Below are 21,424 nucleotides of genomic sequence, written 5' to 3'. Positions count from 1 at the left end.
ATCAGGAGTTAGAAAAGTTAGAGAGATGGTAAAGAACTCAAGAGAAAGATTTTAGAGAGAAGACGAGTGTTTTAGATAATGAGACGAGTTTAAGAAATTCAATTTATATTATCAAATCATTTTTTCATAATACTCGATCTTATTATTTTAAAACATCTATCAACTCTAATATTTTCTATTTTGGTTTAATACCCAATTTTGTCCCCACTTTGGTTTGGAAATCTCAAGTTAGTCCCTTTATAGAAATGTGAGTGCAATGGATCCTTACTTGTAATTATTTGAGTCTAATGAGTCCCTTCCGTTAAATAGAAGGAAACGGAGTTAGTGGGCTGATGATGTGGCAGTTGTCTTTGGTGAGGTGTCAATTTGCGTGCTTACGTGGTGTTAGGGTTCCCCATTTTCAAATTGGGTTTTATTAAAAATTGGGGATAAAAGGATTTGGGGGTGATTTGTTGGAGAAATCTTGAGGGAAGTTCTGGAGATAACTCACCCCAGTTGGACCGGGTTCCGTCTTCGTCGTTGATGGACCGGATTAGGTCTTTTAGTTTTCGTAGAACAGAAAGTGAAAGATCCGAGCCGGTCCAAAATTCTGAGTCTGGAATGAAACAGCGCTATTTAAGGTTTTTTAGGGGTCAATTTGGAATGAATCCCCCTTCTATGAATAAGAATTGACACCGTTGTTTCTTAGTCTTGTAACACTCTGTTATCCATAGTTTTTTTTATTATCGTCTCTTAGATAATCTGGTTAACCGTGATCTTTTCGGTCTTCGTTCTGTCTTTTATTTAATCTCTCTGAAACATTTCTTTCATCTCCATGTCTTGTGCTCTCTTCTAATTGGTTACCATAGTGGCTATCTTGCTACCCTCTATTCTGCTATATAGTGTTTAAGAGGACAATTCCTCTGCACTGGTATTTGGGATTGACAACTACGATCAACACCTAGTACTGTTGGTTCATATATGGATATAATGTCTTACACTTTTGTGGATTGATTGATGTTAGGGACCAACCGAGAAAGAACAAATTGATGTTCAAGGGGATATAGCTTATGACATCGTGGAATTCATTACAGATACATGGCCTGATGTAAGTAATTTTGGTTGTTGGTTGTTTGGCATTGTAATTGTGTAATCTAATTTAAACGTATGTATTGTTGACAGTGATTAAAAGAAACAATTAGAAAGGAAAATTAGAGTTATCAAGTTTCAGTAACATAATTTCCATTATAATCTTCTCTTGTGGGAGACCGATGCATATTTTAATTTGGTTATTAAACTGAGCAAGGAAATTTGTTGTTCAGATCGGCAATCTATCTTTGACACCATCTTATATGATATATGGGACATGTCCTTCATCTATGATACTGCAGCTGAATGTAGCCAACATATTTCATGCATGATATGGTTAATATTTTGTTTTCAGTACTGATGGATGAATTTGGTCATGAAAATGTTTGTAAACATTAGCTGTAAAGATGCATCTGTTTTTATATGAATGTCATCGGCTAAGATAGGCCTGCTGCTTATTGAAAGATATGTTGTTAGTGAGACTATATCTATTTTTGTTGACATCTATTACTGACTCCATTTGTTTGACATCTTTAATCGATGAGTCTAAACAAAAATGTAAGTAATCTCTAGTTAGCTCAAAGAATCCTTTGAAAAGCGTTTCATATGTTTTCTTTGTTATGATTAATTTCAAGATAGTAGGAGACCTGGAGTTAAATGGTTTAAAATCTCGTGTGATCGAAAATCTACCTTCCTTTTGCAGGTTCCAGAAACAACAATTTTCTTTATAGAAGATGGGAGAAAGGTTCCAGCTGCTTGATTTTGATATCCTGGCATTAAAACTTCGTACTGGTTGCTAGACTCTTCAATATTACTGTAATCCCCCAATGCCCCCTTTTTCTTACCATATCCCCCAAAAAAAGAACATAGTTTGGTCTCGATGGACATCAGCATGTGTACTTTTAGTTTAACGACAATTTAATTAGTGATGTGTGTAAAGAGGCAAGAGGAAAAAAAGGTTCCTTTTCATCAATTTTGTATTTTCATTGAGGTTTTAAGCCATATATATAAGTTGTGGGGATAAGGCTCTGCTTGCATGAAATTGCCAGTCGCAGAATCCTTTTACATAAATTTATAATAATGCAGGCTATGGATTCTGAACATAAAACGGGAATTTAGATAAATTAATCTGTGTCATTTATCATTTCGTTCTGTTCGGACTTCGGTTCGAAGGAAGGGGATAAGGGGGCGTGTGTCCCATTCAAAGTTGAACGCGTCCTTGTTAGTAAAAGTTTGATTTGTTTGTACACAATAAAAGTAGAAGCTGATATGGGTTTATTTATTTATTCTCTCTTAAACGTCATTATGAATTCGTTTCTTTAAACACGGTGGTATTACATTATATTTTTCTTTTATGTTTGACAATGATGATGGCTTTTCTTTTGAGTTTAATAGCCATGACTTTTACATTTGAAGTGTGATTCTTTTAATGAGTTTTCATAAAGTTATGAATCCCAGCATTCTGCATTTACTCCCCTGTGTTCAATGTCTTGTCCTACGCCAGCAGGCGTTATTAATATTTTTAGTTTAATTAACAAAATTTGCCAACAGAAGGCTATTGAGTTTTTTTAAATACGCTTATTTACAATGCTTGAGTTGCCTAACAATTTATGAATGGGGAAATGACGTAAGGCTGTTTATATGTGTTAGATATATATATTCAACAATATGAATACAATTGTTAGTAAAATAAATGCTGCTAGAAGTCTTATAATACAAGCAAATAATATTTGAGCTATGTGATTAAAATGAAATGTTTTATTTTATCGTGGCTGTTTAAAGCCCTCCCTCCTTAAACATGTGATTGTGCATATGCAGAATTTAATAATCCAAATGTCAGTACTCAGTGTAAACACTTTTTGACCAACATTCAGCCGATAAACTTGATAATGGAAAAGTAAGTCTAAGTGACTATGGAGCCCCGCCAAAGGTTGAAGAAGACTCCCAAGAGACCTATGCCAAAAATATATATTAGGGGAATTCTATTATAGAAACGAGCTAAGGAATTCCTGTAATAAAATATTTATGTTGCTTTTCCATAATTTTGTTTCCTTTTAAAGTTTCAATTAATTAGGTCGTCTTGGTGAAGGTATGTAAATCAGTACAAGTGATGAGACTAACATCCAGACAAATAAATAACCTACAAAATAAAATAAAAACTCAGACTTCATCTTTAAAAATTGTCTACATTCAAAAGATTATCGCTAGCTGCTTGCTATACATATCGATTAATTATTTTTTTTTCGAATAACAATACCAAAACAGCAACGGTTTACAAATACAGATTACAGACAACAAACCAGGTAGCCAAATTCTCGTGTTCAAGCAAGAAACATTCGAAAAAAGGTGATCTTCTCCTTCAAATAATATTAAATTCAAGTGTTATTATGAGTTTCGTGTGAGCATATCCCTGCATCGTAGAATAGAGTCAAGCCTCTGCAACCTGAGTTGCTGCCTAAACCTGTTTATGAAATCATCAGCCTTAGCGTCCACCCCTTCCTCTTCTTCCCTTTCCTCCACGAACTCCCCACCATCCCTCACCTCAGCTTCGGACTCCGATCTGTCAAAGGTCAAGGACTTAAGCCGCTGCAGGAAGGAAGGAGCACGGCTTAATTGCTGCTCAACCAAGTCACAACTTTCCTTCTGCACTTTACCTAAATCCAGACTAAAACGCCTAACGTGCTCCAACAAAGATGGAGTTCGTACCAGATTCATTCCAGACTCAGAATTTTGGACCGACTCGGATCTTTCACTTTCTGTTCTACGAAAACTAAAAGACCTAATCCGGTCCATCAACGACGAAGACGGAACCCGGTCCAACTGGGGTGAGTTATCTCCAGAACTTCCCTCAAGATTTCTCCAACAAATCACCCCCAAATCCTTTTATCCCCAATTTTTAATAAAACCCAATTTGAAAATGGGGAACCCTAACACCACGTAAGCACGCAAATTGACACCTCACCAAAGACAACTGCCACATCATCAGCCCACTAACTCCGTTTCCTTCTATTTAACGGAAGGGACTCATTAGACTCAAATAATTACAAGTAAGGATCCATTGCACTCACATTTCTATAAAGGGACTAACTTGAGATTTCCGAACCAAAGTGGGGACAAAATTGGGTATTAAACCTTCTATTTTCTAGGTTCTCACAATATAAGCACAAAGAAAAGAAGTGTGGTAAGCTAGTGTAAATAGAGTTACTCTAGAACAATGAATACATCAACACAAACCACAATTCCAATCTAAGTAAATCACACTTGCTACACATTTAATAAATCTAGACTTGACTCATCCGGATATAGTATGAATGTCGAACTATGGTAGTTTATACACTTGTAATGGTAATATTATTGGCCTAGCCCAAGCTACCACACAAGGTTAGTTCTTTACAAATGTCTTTAGTCAAGGAAAGCCCCTAAACAAGAATCTCCTACTACTCTCACCACATGCCTCATCTCTACTTGATAATAGATGATCGTTAGAGTGTCAGGATAAACTCCAATACTTAGTTCCATACATTCATACACTCAACACTTGATAAAAAAAACATTAAGAAATTCCTCCTTGAAACTTTTTTCCACAACCTTTCATTCACATAAGTGACTTCATAAACCCAATAGACAATCATTAACATTCATTAAAGTATAAAAAAAATGCAACAAAACTCACAAACCAATATAAAACACCTTAAGTTAAAGACCTGAAAAAGACGTTCTACTTCAAAAAGGGGCGCCAAGGCGCTAAAGTCCACTAGAAAGGGGCACCTAGGGGGCGCTCAACGACAAATTTCTCGGTAGAAGGGGCGCTTAGGCGGTGTTCAATGCCAAACCTTGCACAAAAAAGGCACCCAGGAGACGCTCAAGGGATTCTCAACATCACGCCAAAATTTGAAATGCTTCAAAATTGATATTTTCCACCCTTTATACATCTTTAACCAACTCCTAAGACCTTCTAGGCATTGAGAAACGTCTGAAAACACATTCCTAATTCAAAGTGCTTACCTCAAACCCAATTTGAATACTCTAAACTTAAACAAACTCAATTTTATACCTTCCAACACCAAATTTTGTGAAATAACAACATGAACAAGTCATAGTAGACCCAAAAACACATCCCAAGACTTCAGTTTCCTCATGCTCTCTACATTCAATTTTCATGTGTCATAACCCATAATTTGAACCTAAAACCTTCTAAAACCACCACAGTGACTCATACCTCTTTCCTTACCAAATTTTTATCGACTCAAGGTGCTAAGAAGTATCAAATAACATATAATTGGACTTACAACATCAGATTTTGCAATCCAAACTCTATCTCACCAACTTGCCCCCTAAAACCTCATTTTTGACCCCAAAAATCTATGTATTTGACAATTCAACATTCCTTAAACCTTGCTACCAATTTCAAGCATCAAAACAACCTTATACATACAATTGATGACAACAATAACATTATAATTTAATCATCAAATAACCAATTACACACATTTAAATAAACTAACACTAGCATAATTATTGAAAGTGTAACTCAATCAGTTTAACATACATACAAGTACCAAACTTGTACCACAAACATAATTTAAAGTTAGACATCTAGCTTTTCTTACCTTACACCAAAGCTATAGAGCTTTAAAAACGCATACCCTTTGCTTTTCGCTCAAGAAACTCTAGAAACACCTAAAAATCACCAAATTGTGATATAAAAGAGTTATTAGAGTCTCATATTAACAAAGATATAGGAAAAGAGGTTTATATGCGACAAGAGATCATCATATGTGATCTCAAACTAAAAACGAAAAAGAAAAATGAGTTGAAATTTATTTGTTCTAAAACCGTATATTAAATAAAATAAATTAACTAGTATTTATTTTAATTAAAAGTTCATTATTATTAATTTAATTAATTAATATAATATTAATCGATCTGGGCAAAACCGTATACCACCTAATCTTTTTATGTCAACACTATTTACAAAAGGATTTTATAGTCATTAAAATAGTTTTTGAGGAGTAGAGTTACTTCTCACCTTCTACTTTATGTTACAACTATTAATTCTAATAAAAGTGTTGAAATAATAGTATGAAGATATGTTTACAACACTTCCACAAAATTAATAATAGTACCACATCATATATTTATATTATGAAGACTTTTTTTATTATTTTAATTATTGAAAATATTTTTTATCGTTTTCTGTTACCAGTACAAATGACTGTCTTCATATAGTTAAAATATCTGATTCTTGGAAATAGAAGGACACAAACTGACCCATAAATTACAGCAACAGAAGGACAACAGTTCCAAAGCTTTTTCTTTTATTTCTTGGTACAACTGTTTTTTTAATGGAGTTTTGATATCTTTGTAGTATGACAAAATTAGTTTCAATCAGTTAAATAGATAATATAAATGGAAAATACTTAATTAACCCTTTAACATCAATGGTACAAAGTCTCATCATCTGCACACATATCATCGATCATTATAACAAAATTCTTAAGTAATAATTAATTTTAAAGACAAAAATAGTGAATCACTAAATAATTAATTTAAATATAAATTTGTAACCTAAAAATTATTGGTTTTTAAATTAGTTACTGATAGTAGATATCAAGATTTTGACTATAAAATTTAGTCTCTAAACTAATTTTTAAATTAATCTTTAAACAATTTTATTATTAAATTGATCATTAGTGAACTTTATTTATTTTTAATTCTTTATAATAGTTGTAAAAATGTATTCCTTTTCGCATAGACAAGATTTACATAATTCTACAATCGATATAAAATTCTAAAACAAAATTATGTTAAATGATATGTTTCCAGTGCTTATATATATCAAGCTTCACCAAATTTTTTATTATATATAAAAAGGACTCATAAAGTTTCAACATTATTTTTGTGGTGTAATTGAGTCTTCTATGCAAATTTATTCATAAATAATTTTAAAAAATAAAAATTATAAAATGAAAGTAAGTTATGCATACATTAAATTAATTTTAATATTAAAAAACCTCTGCAAATGATCTCATATGTAAACTGATTTCTATATAAAGCTTCTTTTGTTTTTATTTTATTCTTCTTTAACCAAAGAAGTGAATCTAAAAGTACTCTTTTTATTAAATTTAGTCTACAAGGAATAATTTTCTCTTCTCTCTCTATATTCAAAGAAAACCTAATTTATTTTATTAGAGTCGATTTTAGTTCTGCCCGAGTAAAAAGGGTAAAATATATTAAAATGTATTATTTAAGATGCCATAAACATTAAAATGTTATGAAGAAAAAAAAAACTGTACACAGCTAGGTAAACTAGGGCGTGAGATGGGACCCAATTCATTGATTAAAAGTTGATTCAGTGTGATACAGCCACGTGTACGGTGAGTATGTGAGGATGGTGCAGAGGCAGACAGAGTAGCAGAGCGGTACCTCTGGCTTTGCGGGAACATGTTGAGTCACCTTTTCATTGATTGTTTTTTAACTTTTTCTTCACACACAGAATTAAAATTTCAATAATTTTTCTCACTACCAAACATGAGTTGCAACAATTGTTGCAGGTAGAAAACTCCAACTATGCTGGGTCTCTGACACGTGTACTCCATCCACACTGCTACTTCCTATCATCAAACAAGTGGGAAATAGAGAGACATGGAAGAGTTTGTTTCTTTTAATGAGACACATTGATTTTTCAAAATAAATAAATAAATAATAATAACGATAAATTGCTGAGAGAACATTTGATGGTGAATGGAGAGAGATTAAGGGGACCATTCTCCTTTTATAATCTTATGTGTGAATTAAAGGGGGACCATTTTTTTTTTTTGACTTTGAAGAGCCAATTTGGGTTTATGATAGCAGTTTTAGATAAACTTGGAATCTCAGATTCCTAGGATTTACACATACCAAAGTACTCTAGAAAGGATAATCATTAACATTTTCTTTCATCATCTAATTAATCATGAGCTTTTTCTTTATGATCATAATGTTCAGTCTCATCTTTAGTGTAGAAGAAGACTTTTAAAACATTATTATGTAGAATTGAAAATAATTAATCTGATTTTTTTTCATTATTAATCTTTCCTAATTTTCAGACATTGATCTTTATTGTTTTTAATAACTTTTAAAGATAGTTTTCTTTTCTACTAATTAATAAAATATAGATACTTTTACAAAGTTTGATAAGATGGATGAAATGAATATATATATATATATATATATATATATATATATATATATATATATATATATATATATATATATATATATATATATAATTGTGTAAAAATTATAATATTTATCGTTAAAAAGAAGTTACAATTTCTTTTTCTAAATGTATCCTATGAAAAAGATAGGTTATATATTGAAGAGAGTGTAAGAGAGAAAATCTATTTGGTTTAGAAGATAAAATGGATTAATAAATGGGAAAGGGAGGATAAGTGATGCTGATTTCAATAATTGTCATACGAAGAAGTTTCTACACTAAAATGATTTAAAATACAAACCGATCAAATTATGTTGTCATATATGTTACTTTAAATGTTTGTTTCTATAAAACCCATATAATAATGAAAATAAATAATTCAAAAATACCATTAAAATAATAAATAAACTTATTTTTCTTTTGCTTTATTTCTTTCTAATCAAATAATCTCTTTTTTGATTTTTTTTATTAGATATTTTTCTCGTCTTTAAATTTCTCTTAATTGTTTCTCAATTTTGATCATCTTTATTAGAAAGAACATTAATGTAAGCGTTTATTGAAAATTTATTATATTTTTTAATTTGTATAATTAATAATATTTTTAGAAAACTTTTGTACCATTAATTAGTTAAAAATATTTTTTAAAAAATAATTTTTTAAAACAACCTTTTTTATAACGACAAATAAATTTTTTCCTTCAAATACTAGGGTTGTACAAATCCTCTTACAGTTTTTATCATTACATTTTGTAATATATATATATATATATATATATATATATATATATATATATATATATATATATATATATATATATATATATATCGTGTAATTATGAAAATATGCAATTTTTCCTCTTAAAAAGCTAATTACATATGTTTTCTATAATTGTTTTCAAATGTGAGATTGAAACTATTTCATGATTCAATACAATAAGAACTTGAAAATAAATTTTTGTAATTCAAAGAAGTTAAGAACACAAAGATCATGACTTAAAACATAATTATAGAAAAAATTTTAAACAATTAAAGAGTTTATAGTTTATTTTAATTTTATAATTAAAGCATCTCCAACTCTGGTTCTTATCAATGATGAAAATATTTATGGTGAATCTTCATTGATTTATCAATCTGTTAGATTCTGGCATTTCCATCTCTGTATTATTCTACGTTCTTCTATGATTTCTTTTTATTTGTGTCTCTTGATGATTCAAATTCAGAAGCGATCGTACTATTTTCTAGATATTTGGCACCAGAAAGTATAATATGATACCTAGATTGTATCATGTATCTATAGTAAGATTATAGTTTGAATATCCTTTGTTATCTTAGTTTTCTGTTATATTGAAAAACCCAACAAAATTCGAATGTTGGTGTTCTATGCTTGTTTTGAAAAAATTTAGAACTTTGTAAGTAGTAAAACCCTTAGGTTTTATCTAATTTTGTTGAGTTTTTAATTATTTGTATTTTTTGTTTAAATTGTGCATTTATTCATGAAAATTGTTTGTTTTTGTTGTTTTTTATTAGTTGTAGTCCCAATTAATTGTTTCCTTAGATTTTGCATGAGTTTTGGTTTTTGAAGAAAAATCTATTTACTTCTTTTTTTGTTTTTGGTTGAAATGAAAATAAAGAATAATGAATCCAAGTCAAAAAGAAACAAGTATATGTTGAAAGAAAAAAAACTAAGGATCCAAGAGAAAAAAAATAAAGAACGCAACACAAATTTTTGTTGTAATTTTTATTTTTAGTTTATTGATCTATTGAATTGCAATCAGGCTTTTTCTTAGAGTCTCTGTCTTGTCTCATTTAATTATTTTTGGTAGTTTAATTATTTTCTAATTTTATTATTTTTTGTCTTTTAAAATTTCTTGAAGTTTTGTCTAGAGTTTTGTATTTTCTTTGACCTCTTGAGTCGAGATTTAGTTCTCGCAACATTTTTTACATTGTTTGTTCACTCTTTGCTTAAGCTACTAGAGTTCTTTGTCAAGCGATAAATGAAATTTAAGTGGAAAAGGACAAGAGAGTACTTTAAAAAAAACCTTCAATGTGATATATAAGTAGATTTTTCAATGAAACACTTAGAAGAGTGATGAGGTTTGTACTATTATTTAGTTTACTAACTTTTCTTGCAGGATCTAGAAATATTGAGCAATGCAACAAGTTTCAACAGAGGAATTCTTCTAGGAGTGGTTTTACATATGGTTTAACGTATCATACTCTTCCCTAGGATCATTTGATTAGGGGTACCAAATACATTTTTAGACACCTTAGATGGTCAATTATATGAAAATTGGTTTTTCATTGAGAGAAAATTCTCTTTATTCTTGAATTAAAACTTTGGTTCCTATCAAATATTGAATTCTTTATGATGAATCTTTCTTGACTTATCAATTTATTAGATTTTAGTGTCTCTAACTCTGGTTCTTATCAAACATGGAAATATTTGTGGCGAATATTCATTGACTTATCAATATGTTAGATTGTGGCGTTTTCATCTCTATCTTATTTTGTATTCTTCTTTGATTTATTTTTGTTTATACCTCTTGAGGATTCAATTTCATAAGTGATCATACTCTTTCCTGGATAGGATTATATCATCTAGCACCATAGCATATCATCTAGTATCCAAATTATATTATGAAGGAAGCTAAGTTTAATGCTTTTAAAATGTTGTCTAGTTGTTTAAATTTTTGAATTGTGAATTGTTCTTGTTATGACTCGATTGACATGTTTGATAGTATGTAGATGTTGAAATTAGATGTTTTAACTCAATTGTATGTTCATGAATGCTTTGAAACAAGAAGATACCTATGATTAAATCGGTATATGTGATATTTTTTGGGCTGGACAAAGTTGTTAAACATTAATTTGATGTGTTTGTAACTTGTATGAAGCATGAATTTGATTTTTGGAATGGTTGAAAATGTCAAATTGCAAGAATTTTCTTCTCTACATTACGCAAACTCACTAGGCAAGCAAACAACTCATTGAGCGAATGTCAAAATCAATTTTGGCAGAGATGTTTTCTTGCTAGGCAAGTTGAGTTTTCCTATTCTAAGTCATCTCAAGAAAATTGTGATTCATGTATCGTTAATTGTTGGATTGAGACAAAATTTTTAAAGCAAGTCCTATACATATTGGTATTTTCATTTGACCGTTTGAATATTTGAATGGAGGTTTGTAGTTAGAGCAATATTTCGTGTAAGATTCTTGTAGCTTAGATTTTTGACAACTTTGACCTTTGTTTCTTGTTTGGTGCATAACTTTTTCAACAATTATCCAATTGAGATTATTCTTTTTACAATGCATTCTTGAATCAATTATCTTTAATTTAAATGTAAGAATATAACTTTTAGAATTTTTTGGAAGTTGTAATTTTATTTTTAAACTCCCAAACATTTTATATATGTGTTGTTAATCTAGTGTGCAATATACTTGAAAAAAGGTGATATGTAGTGTAAAATATGTATGTTGAGGATATAAACTGATGATAATACAGGGGATTCCTTGGAGGAAATGCTTTTGGTGTATGATTCTTTTGTGTATGCATTATCATGACACTCTAATGACCATTAACACTTAGATAAAGTAAAATGAGTTATATAGTGAGAATAGCAAGAGGTCATATTTTAGGGGTTTTTACTTGGCCTAAGAGGCAAAAACTTGAAAGTGATAGAGTAAAACTTATTGATAATGATTTTATATAGTAGTATGGGCAACCATAAAGAGCACATCTCTAGTGAATCTGATATCAATGCACGTGTTTAAATAATTGAATTTAGAAGAGTCTCTAATTGTATGTTTTATTTCTCTGTATGACTATTCAAGTGTATTGTATGGTGATAAAATTTGTCTACTTATTATATGATTATCTCTTTTTTAAATTAGCTTATTCTCTTGTTTTGTTGTGTTTTCTTGTGATTGTTTTTTTATTTTACAATGATTAATGATTATCTTTATTAGTGTAAGTATATACAAAAGCAAAAGTTGATATATTTTAAGAGAGATATATTAATGTTGTTACAGTATCGTTGTTAGGCTTTCTTTCCTTATTCCAGGAATCTTTAGGACAGGCTATAAGTTTCCTTGTTTTTTCTATAAGTTTCCTTGTTTTATCATAGTTTCCTTGAAATTATATATTTATATATCTCTTGTTGTTATAATTATATATTGTAATAACTGTAATAACAATGTTTTAGTAAATTTTCAGTTTTGATTATTGATTCAGACTATTTTAATAGTTTTATTTTATTAAGCTGGGATATTACTCACTACAAAATATATTAGTAATTTTTGTAAAAGTAGATATGTTATTTGGATTAAAATTACTTAATTCTAAAAAAATTTATAATTAAATTTTCTATTAATGTTTACCGAAAATAATAATGCACATTAATAAAACTATGAAATAGAAAACAGGTTTAAGACAAGAATATATAAAGCTAGAATTATTCTTCTCCAAATTATATTTTATGGTTGGCAAGTGGTGATGGGACATTTGACCATATTCAATTTTTTTTGTCACGTTTTTATATGACTTTAAATATACTTTATATTAAATTGAGTAATAAATATGTCATCTTTAAAAGTAATGGTAACTCTTAATATTTCTATTTTATTTATGAATTGAGGTGGTTCGTTGTGAATAAATTAAGTACGACTATTAAACTTCATTTAATTAACCATAAATGAGTGAAAGTGAAGTGGATACATTAACTATGGTAACTTACTACTAGTCATCTCTCAAACTGTAATATTCCATTAAAAGGACAAGTATAATTTCTGACTGCCCAAAAAAAAATTATAATTGTGACTCAACTATTCAATAATTCTTGTTTGAGGTGGAAATCTAGTTACAAATAATTGTAAAGAGAGATTAATTAATTTATACATGACCTAATCAAAATAATATAACTTCTACGAATAAAACATTTCAAGTAAATTAATACTTCATATTTTAATAATCATTGATGAAAATATTATTGAAAAGGTAAAAAAAAATACTAATAAATATATTTAACATATTATTTTCACTCGTTTATTCACATAAAATAGTTTAGAAGTAGTAATGGTTTTATAGATGTAATTCCATTATTTTATTAATAAAATATCAAAACTATAATTATTTTTCATTAATTAATTGTTATTTTATAAAAGCAAAAGTTGTTACTCTATATCCTTTCTATGTATCCTTCCTAGATATTCTACTCATCTTTTGAAAATCAAAGTTTACCTTAAGACTTCTAATGTAGAGAGTAACACAATCAATAATGACTCATTGCTTTAAGAAATGATGCAGGGAGTCTCGAAAGAAAGTGATTAGCAAAAGCAATTTGAGAAGATGTGTTCGGTAGAATGGGGTGTAATGGTGCTCTCTAGAAATGTTAGGCCAATTCTAAAGAAAGGGAGCTAGAGAAAGATATAAGAGAAGCTCTAGTCTAGTGACTCTTAAAGAACAAAGGTTTCTGAAATAATCTCGACAAGAATTTCTTACAATATTTAAGAGTGAATTACATTAGGATGGGTACCTCAATTTATAGGATTAGAGGTCTCCAAATTCAAGACAGAAAAGGAAGGGAAAATTCAAATAAATTTCTCCATGCGCTTCTAAAGAAGTGCCATACATTGTGGAATAAGTGCCAAGTGGCACTCACACTTTACATGCTTTTGCAACATGTGCAAAATATGTATAATATGGTTTTGATTGGGCCACTTAAAGCCCAACTGAAACCTTAGGTGATCTCCTGTGATCCCAACCCAAACACAAGCCCAAATCCTACAAAGAAAGAAAAAAATACATGGTCCAAATGAAATCATACTCTACTAGGCCAAAAGAAATCTAATCTATGCACTTTATTAATCACTAGAATTGGACCTCTTTAGAGATGATCTTGGGCCTAATAAGGTTGTTGGAGACTTAATGTAGCCCAAACCTCTTCTAAGCTCTTGACTCAGGCTCTAGCTCTTTTGTATCATCTATTTTATGGATGACATGGTTGGTGCTAAGTCATTATCCTCTCCCTCTTGACAAAGATTTGTCCCCATATCTACATAATTCTTTATGACCATGGTCCTTTTATTGATCATGTTGTTACTTACTCCTCTAGGATCAAAGACTATTCTTAAAAAAAAACACTAAAAAACAAAGTAAATGTTATATTTACTTAATATTCACTCAAGATTATAATTAAGTAAGATATGGCTCGTAATGTTCATTCATCTTATATAAAATGAATGTTAAAGGTATTTGTAGTTAGGAACATTACTATTTGTATGTCTACCTTATGTTGTTTCAATATGATCTTGAGTGGACTTTCTTTAAACCCATAAGGTTTATTGACAATAAAAAAAAAGTTAACTATGTATAGAATTTCATCTCAGAAAACTCAACCCTTATTTTTCTTCTTGCTTCTAAATTTTCTTCTAGTTCTTCTTGTCTATGCTCTATCATCCTAAGCTCTTGTCTTAGAACAAGAAAACTTTCTCTCTCCATCTTTTCCTTTTCTTCTTCAATTTTTAATTGGGTTTGTTCTTAGTTCTTTACCACTTGTGAATGTGATAGAGAACTAAGTACAAAATTGTCAGTGCAACCATCAAAGTTGACCTTATCTTAGTTTTAGACAAGTATTTTCCCTTTAAAATTATGATTTGTTTGTTGGAATACTCAGAAGACTTGTGACTTCTACCTAGGCACTTAGAATATTTTATATTTTTGGTGTAAAGGTAAGTAGAAGTTTCTTTCCTTTCCTTAATTTTCTCTTCATCTTTCCTCTTGAGTCTCGTTTGTATTTGATCCTCTATCACTTGAGTGGGTGTAAAAGGATAAAGTACAAACTTTCTCTCTTTGTGAGTGAGGTTAATCTCATTAGAAAGACCATTATGTATAGATTTTAACAAAACATGACAGACTTCCATTGGAACTATGTCACATAAAACTTCATCCTCAAAATTCAAAATTGAAAACTACACCTTCACTTGTTGAATAATTGTGATATCCCCCTCTTCATTTAGCCAATGAAGTTTTTAAGGTTTTGGATGAGGTATTACAACCAAATTCAACCTTTTAACTAATGTAGTACTTCAACAGTTACATCTAGACCTACTATCCACAATGAGAGAACATGTGTTTTACATCTAATATTAAATATGTTCTCTTTTTGTGTAATGTGCTGAGTACTTGGCTGGTTGTTAAGAAGTTTTCTAATCATAAGAAGTTCTCCTCCACAAGGGTATGCATCCTCATAGTTTATACTAGACTTATGCTCTTGCTCACTCTCACTAGATGACTCATCTTGATTAATATATAGGTCAATACTCCTCATGATTATGGTTCTCTTAGTGGGGCATTGAGATGCTACATGTCCATGGCATAAACACTTAAAACACTTGATCTCACTAGTGCGAATGTGTGAAGATGTTTCACCCTTTTCTTTATCTTTTTCCTTGGTTAGATTTTTTAGTGGCTCTTCTTTCTTGTTTTCCTTTCTAAAATGTTCTTTAGCATAAGAACTAGAGTGAGCTTGATCTCTTTTTGAAGATGATTTTCTTAAACATTTTTATTCTACCTTTATATGCATTTGAACTAGATCATTCAAATATATATAAGGTAGAAGCTCAACTTTATCCCTAATCTCAAGGTTTTTGCCACTGAAGAACCTAGTTAGGGTAATACCCTCTTCCTCAATAATCCTACTCCACATGATGTACAACTCCATTTTTTGCTTAGCACTTTTCCTCCAAATACTACTTTCATTTCTAACTTTAGAAATTTAGATTATTTATATAATTATTTGTTACACAACAAAATTTATACCAATTAAAGTTATTTTATTATTTGTAGGTTTAATCTTTAATTAGTGAGTATTAATATATTCAAGGATGATGTTGACTCAACATAAAGATTTCTCGAACTTGGTTAGACATATCATATGCTTTAATTTTAATTTTATAGTTGTTAACTCATGTTAAAAATGTAAATTTTTTTATTAATATGATCGGTTAGTTATGTTATTAATTTTTTTACCATATTATTAAAAATATAATTATATGTTAATTTCATGTTTTAGAAGATCATAAGAATACAAACTTCTATACTTATAATTTTAGTGTCCGATATTATTTAAATTGATATTATTCCGAGCATATCAAGAGACCTTATGTCCAGTTGCTAATCTCCAACCAAGAGATCAACGATTCTCCATCACAAAACCTATAAAATGTATAATCACATAGATACAAGTTTAAAGGTTTAGAAAACACTTCTCTTGAAGCCACAAGAGAGGAGACTCACTTCCCCTGAACACACAAGTGATGAACACTTCCTCTGAGTCTTCATGAAAGATGAACATTTTCTTTAAATCTTCACAAAGGATGACAAACTTTAGTCAACAACAACAATAACACTCCATCACACTCCTAGTAAAAGTTATCGCTCAGCCTACACCAAGTTTCCAAAGCCTCTATAGAAAGTTTCACAAGATCTCTAGCTCTCACTTCAATTATATTCTAATTGAGTGTTGTGTTTTTGAATGAGAGCCTAAACCCTATATTTATAGACTTCACTCATGGACACCTCTAAAACTTTGTCTTCAACCTTTACTCTCTGGAATAATCGATTATCTATAGTGTTAATCGATTATCCACTAAAAACAAGCATAATGGATAGTTCAACGGCTCAAAATGGCTAATAACGGCTAGTGATAATTAGATTATCAACATCTGATAATCAATTATTAATAATCAATTATGAATAGTGATAATCGATTATGAATAGTGTTTTTGCTATATTGTTTTGCTATAGTGATATGCTACAGTGATTTTGCTATAGTGATTTTTAAAACACATCTTATTCTTTGTAATAATCGATTACCTCAGCTGCAAATCGATTATTTGGAGACTTTTTGACACCTTTGAGTTTTTCTTGACTTTTTTATACAAGGTATCAAAAGACATTCTTAAGTTAAGTCCTATACATTAAATATAGACTTATTACAAAAGCTTTACATAGAAAATTACAAGTCTTTCACTATCTTTTTCATGTTGAATTCTTGGACTTGTTTTCATCATCATCCTTGTTTTTATCATCATCTAAACACCTCCTGTTTTGCTAACAACTAAACTCTCAATCGATTTATGTGTATTGAGTAAACATTAGTTTCTTGTTTGAGATTTGTATTTTCCCTCCATCCAAGATTTAAAATAATATAAAATCAATATAAGTATTTTCCTAATATCCTGCAACATGTACATATTATTTTCGAAATAAATAAAAATATAGTACATCAAAAAAATTTACACCATATTACACCATAGTTAATAAAATATTGATCATAATATGCCCCAAATCTCATTAAATTTGATAATTGATATACAAATATACCAATAATAAATTAAATTGAGTATAATTTGTCAATCAATGATATTACTAAGTCAAAATCTCTCAATCAATGATATTATGAAGTAATTATCTTAATGATCCATACCTTTCTATAAATACAACACATTCTCTAGTTTTATTCTGAAATACAACATATTACTATGTCAACGTATCTTAATGACACCTACCGTGAGGCTTGTGAAATTCTTCCCACACCCCTCTAAAGTATCAAATAAAAGATCAGCTACCATGGTTGAGACACACACTCGTGTGTGTGCGCACACACATACATTAAATGTGTTTACTAAAGACTAAAAAGCAGTAAGATAATATTAAGTTTATGACTATGGGTGTAAATGTCAAGAAACGTTTTTGACAAATACCACAAGCAATTTCCAAATTTGACGAGGGATCAAATTAGAATTATTAAAGTTTGGAATATAATTGATGGGATCAAACTAGAGTTATTAAATTTTGGAATATAATTCACAAAGTCACCAAATGAATTATGGCCTCCATTTGTAGGAAACGAAATATTACATATTTTGTGTGTTCTATTTTGTGCTTTTTATCTATAAGTTTCTATCAAGGTATATGTTTAAATCCTTAAGGCATTTTACATTTGGAAGATCACATACATGTTGTTAATACGACAATTTATATAATTTTCAATGGAAAATTCAAGTTTGCTTCCACATTCTATCTCATATTGAATTGAAGTATGTGTTCATTAAGGATTAATATAAAGTTTGGATTCATTTGTTAGTACTAACCAAAAACATTTCATATGCATGTTTCATGGTGTGTATGTAACAAGAATAACCTTTCTTACCCCTTTTATCACTAATGTGTTAAGACTAATTCTCTAAAATGATTAACTTTTTTTATGCTTGAACCTTAACCAATAATAAAATTATATCCAACACTCTTCCTTATACCCCAAGATATAAATTATTAATGGTTATTTCCTAATAAAGCCTAATCATAACAACTCTTTTCATGTCAATAGAAGATTTAATTCACAAGCTATTACTTTTTGTGAGATGTGTATACCTTATTCATGTTATTAAAAATACGATAAAACAATAAAAGTTTCTTCTCTAAGAATCGGGCCTTTTAAGCATATTAGTAGGTCACTAATAAATACAACTCGTTATGGTAGCATAAATACAATCCCAACTAGTATTACACTGAACTATCCACCTAGGTAGCATAATATAGTAATGTATTACCCATTGAGGTAGTAAAAATATAACCCTAATAGGTATAACAACGTACTACTCGTCGAGGTAGCAAAAGTACAATCCCAATAGGTCTAACAATTCACTACCCATCGTGGTAGTAGAAATACAATCCCAACGGATACAACAATGCACTACCTGCAGATGTAGCATAAATACAGCCCAAAAAGGTATAACCATGCACTACTTGTCAAGGTAGCACAAAATTTACACCTACTAAGTATAATTAGTGCATTATCCATTGAGATACCACAATATATGATGCACTACCTACTAAGGTAGTATGATAACTAGTGCACTACCCATCAAGGTAGCACAATAAATGGTACACTACCATCAAGGTAGCATAATTACAACCCTAAAGTATATAACAATACACTACCCACCAAGGTAGCACAATAATTGGGGCACTACCAACCACAATAGCACTATAACTAGTGTATTACCTGCTAAGGTAGCACAATAAATGGTGCACTACCCATTGAGGTATAACTTGTGCACCACCTGTCAAAGTATCAATTTGTTTACATCCATCGAGGTATAACTAGTGCAATATTCATCGAGGTAGTACAATATTTACACCCACTAAGGTATAACTTGTGCACTACCCACTAAGGTAGAATAATACTTATACCTATCGAGGTATAACTTATGTACTACTAACTGATGTACCACTTTATTTATACAAATTGAGGTATAACTTGTGCACTATCATTTGGTGTACCACTTTATTTATACTCGTTGAGATATAAATTATGCACTACCAATCGATGTAACACTTTCTTTATACCCATCGAGGTATAACTTATACACTACCAGCTGATGTAGTACTTTATTGTCACCCACTAAGGTATAACTTACGTACTACCTACCTAGGTAGCAAAATATTTCCACCTACTAAAGTGATAATTAAGTACTACCTACCTAGGTAGCAAAATATTTTCACCTACCAAGGTGAGAATTAAGTATTACTCGCCTAGGTAGCAAAGTATCCCTACCCACCGAGGTAGAAAAAGCGTATTATCCACTTAGACATAAAATTTATCACTACCTACCAAGGTAGAAAAATACTATTCAACAAGATAAAAAGCTATCAAACTACTCGCTAAAGTAGCAAAATCATGTCTACCCGCCAAGGTAGAAAGATATTAAGTGGCCACTGAGGTAGAAAACTAAACTTACAAATATATACACACGCTCTAACTCGACTTTACCAAACCACACTTACAGGTTCATTTTCTCACCTTGTAGAGCTTTGAGCTTATGAGGCATATGTATTTCCCCTCCATCAAAGCTGGAAATAACATTAAATTAATATAATTATTCTCATAATATATTGTAATATGTACATATTATTCTCTTAATAAATACAATTATAGAATATCATAAAAATATTACACCATACTAAATACAATTATTAGCATAACATGCCATAAATATCATTAAATTTGATATTTGATATACATATATAGCAATAATTAATTAAGTTGAGTATAATTTATTAATCCATGGTATTATTAAAACAATCTATTAATTAATGATATTACTAAGGCAAAATTTATCAAACAATGGTATTATCAGTTAATTATCTTAACAATCCACATTTGACTATAAATACGATGCATTCTTACATGAAGTACACACTCAATCACATATACTCTTCTATACTCATATTTTCTTATGTTCTTACTAATTTATGCGTCAGAGAATCACTAGTAAGAAAACGTCTTTTTAACGCGCTATATACGCCTCAGTTTTACTAAAACCAAAGCGTATAAAAGCACGGTGGCATTTTTGTAGTTTTAGGGAAGTTATATGCCTCGGTTTAAAAGAAACTGAAGCGCAAGATGTCTACTATCTCGGTTAAGCCAGAAACTGAAGCATAAAGTTTTGTCATTGTACCCTCTGCTCCTCTGCAGATCAGTTGACAAACTGAGAAACTTTTTGAAAAACACATACTGCCTCGGTTACAATCAGAACCGAGGCATATAGGTTCAATAGGTTACAATCAGAACCGAGGCGAGGTGCGGCGAGGTCGCATCTGATAGCGGCGAGGTGCGGCGAGGTCGCATCTGATAGCGGCAGCACTTCCGTGAAGGTTCCAACTCCGACTTCTTCGATGGAGACGACTGCGCGAGGACGTTGGCCATTCTGATTCGCGACGCAAGTTTCCTTCTCCTCCTTCTCCCTCTGTTTTCGTTTGAGTTTTAGGGGTTTCCTGTTTCGTATAAGAACGCGTGTTGGGTGCAAATGGGGATGCGATGACGGACGAAGGCGGGCGGTGGCGCGTTGCGAGGAAGGCGGCAACTGAGTGAATCATTTTTCGATTTGGCATTTTAGGGTTTTTGATATTGAGAATTGGAGAATTAGGTTTTTCATTTTCAGATTTGGGGTTTCTGTTCTTGTTTTTGCGACTTAGGGTTTCAGCTATTCATCTAATTTTAGAGTTCCAATTTTATTATCTGAGTTTGTGAAACAACATGGTTATGTCCTGAAACAAAATTCCTGGCTTGGGAAAATCAGGTATAACTCGGATTGTAGA

The 21,424-nt window shown here is 30.5% G+C and overlaps 1 protein-coding gene and 1 long non-coding RNA gene across 2 annotated transcripts; one reads left to right on the top strand and one right to left on the bottom strand.

The window, feature by feature from the left end:
- The first annotated feature begins 824 nt into the window (after positions 1 to 824).
- On the top strand, positions 825 to 2,041 carry LOC128195505 (uncharacterized). Its single transcript, XR_008247125.1, has 2 exons — positions 825 to 1,087; positions 1,772 to 2,041. It is a non-coding gene; the product is annotated as an uncharacterized LOC128195505 (long non-coding RNA).
- Positions 2,042 to 3,453: 1,412 nt separating this feature from the next.
- LOC128195334 (pathogen-associated molecular patterns-induced protein A70-like) lies at positions 3,454 to 21,032 on the bottom strand. Its single transcript, XM_052872595.1, has 2 exons — positions 20,889 to 21,032; positions 3,454 to 3,948 (listed from the first exon to the last, which is right to left on the bottom strand). Exons 1-2 carry the CDS (start codon positions 21,030 to 21,032, stop codon positions 3,454 to 3,456), a joined length of 639 nt encoding a protein of 212 aa, XP_052728555.1.
- Positions 21,033 to 21,424: the final 392 nt, after the last annotated feature.

The sequence above is a fragment of the Vigna angularis genome, chromosome 2 (assembly GCF_016808095.1).
Source record: "Vigna angularis cultivar LongXiaoDou No.4 chromosome 2, ASM1680809v1, whole genome shotgun sequence".
Taxonomy (NCBI): Eukaryota; Viridiplantae; Streptophyta; class Magnoliopsida; order Fabales; family Fabaceae; genus Vigna; species Vigna angularis.
Note: the sequence above shows the minus strand (reverse complement) of the source record. Positions and strands in the feature narration are given on the sequence as shown.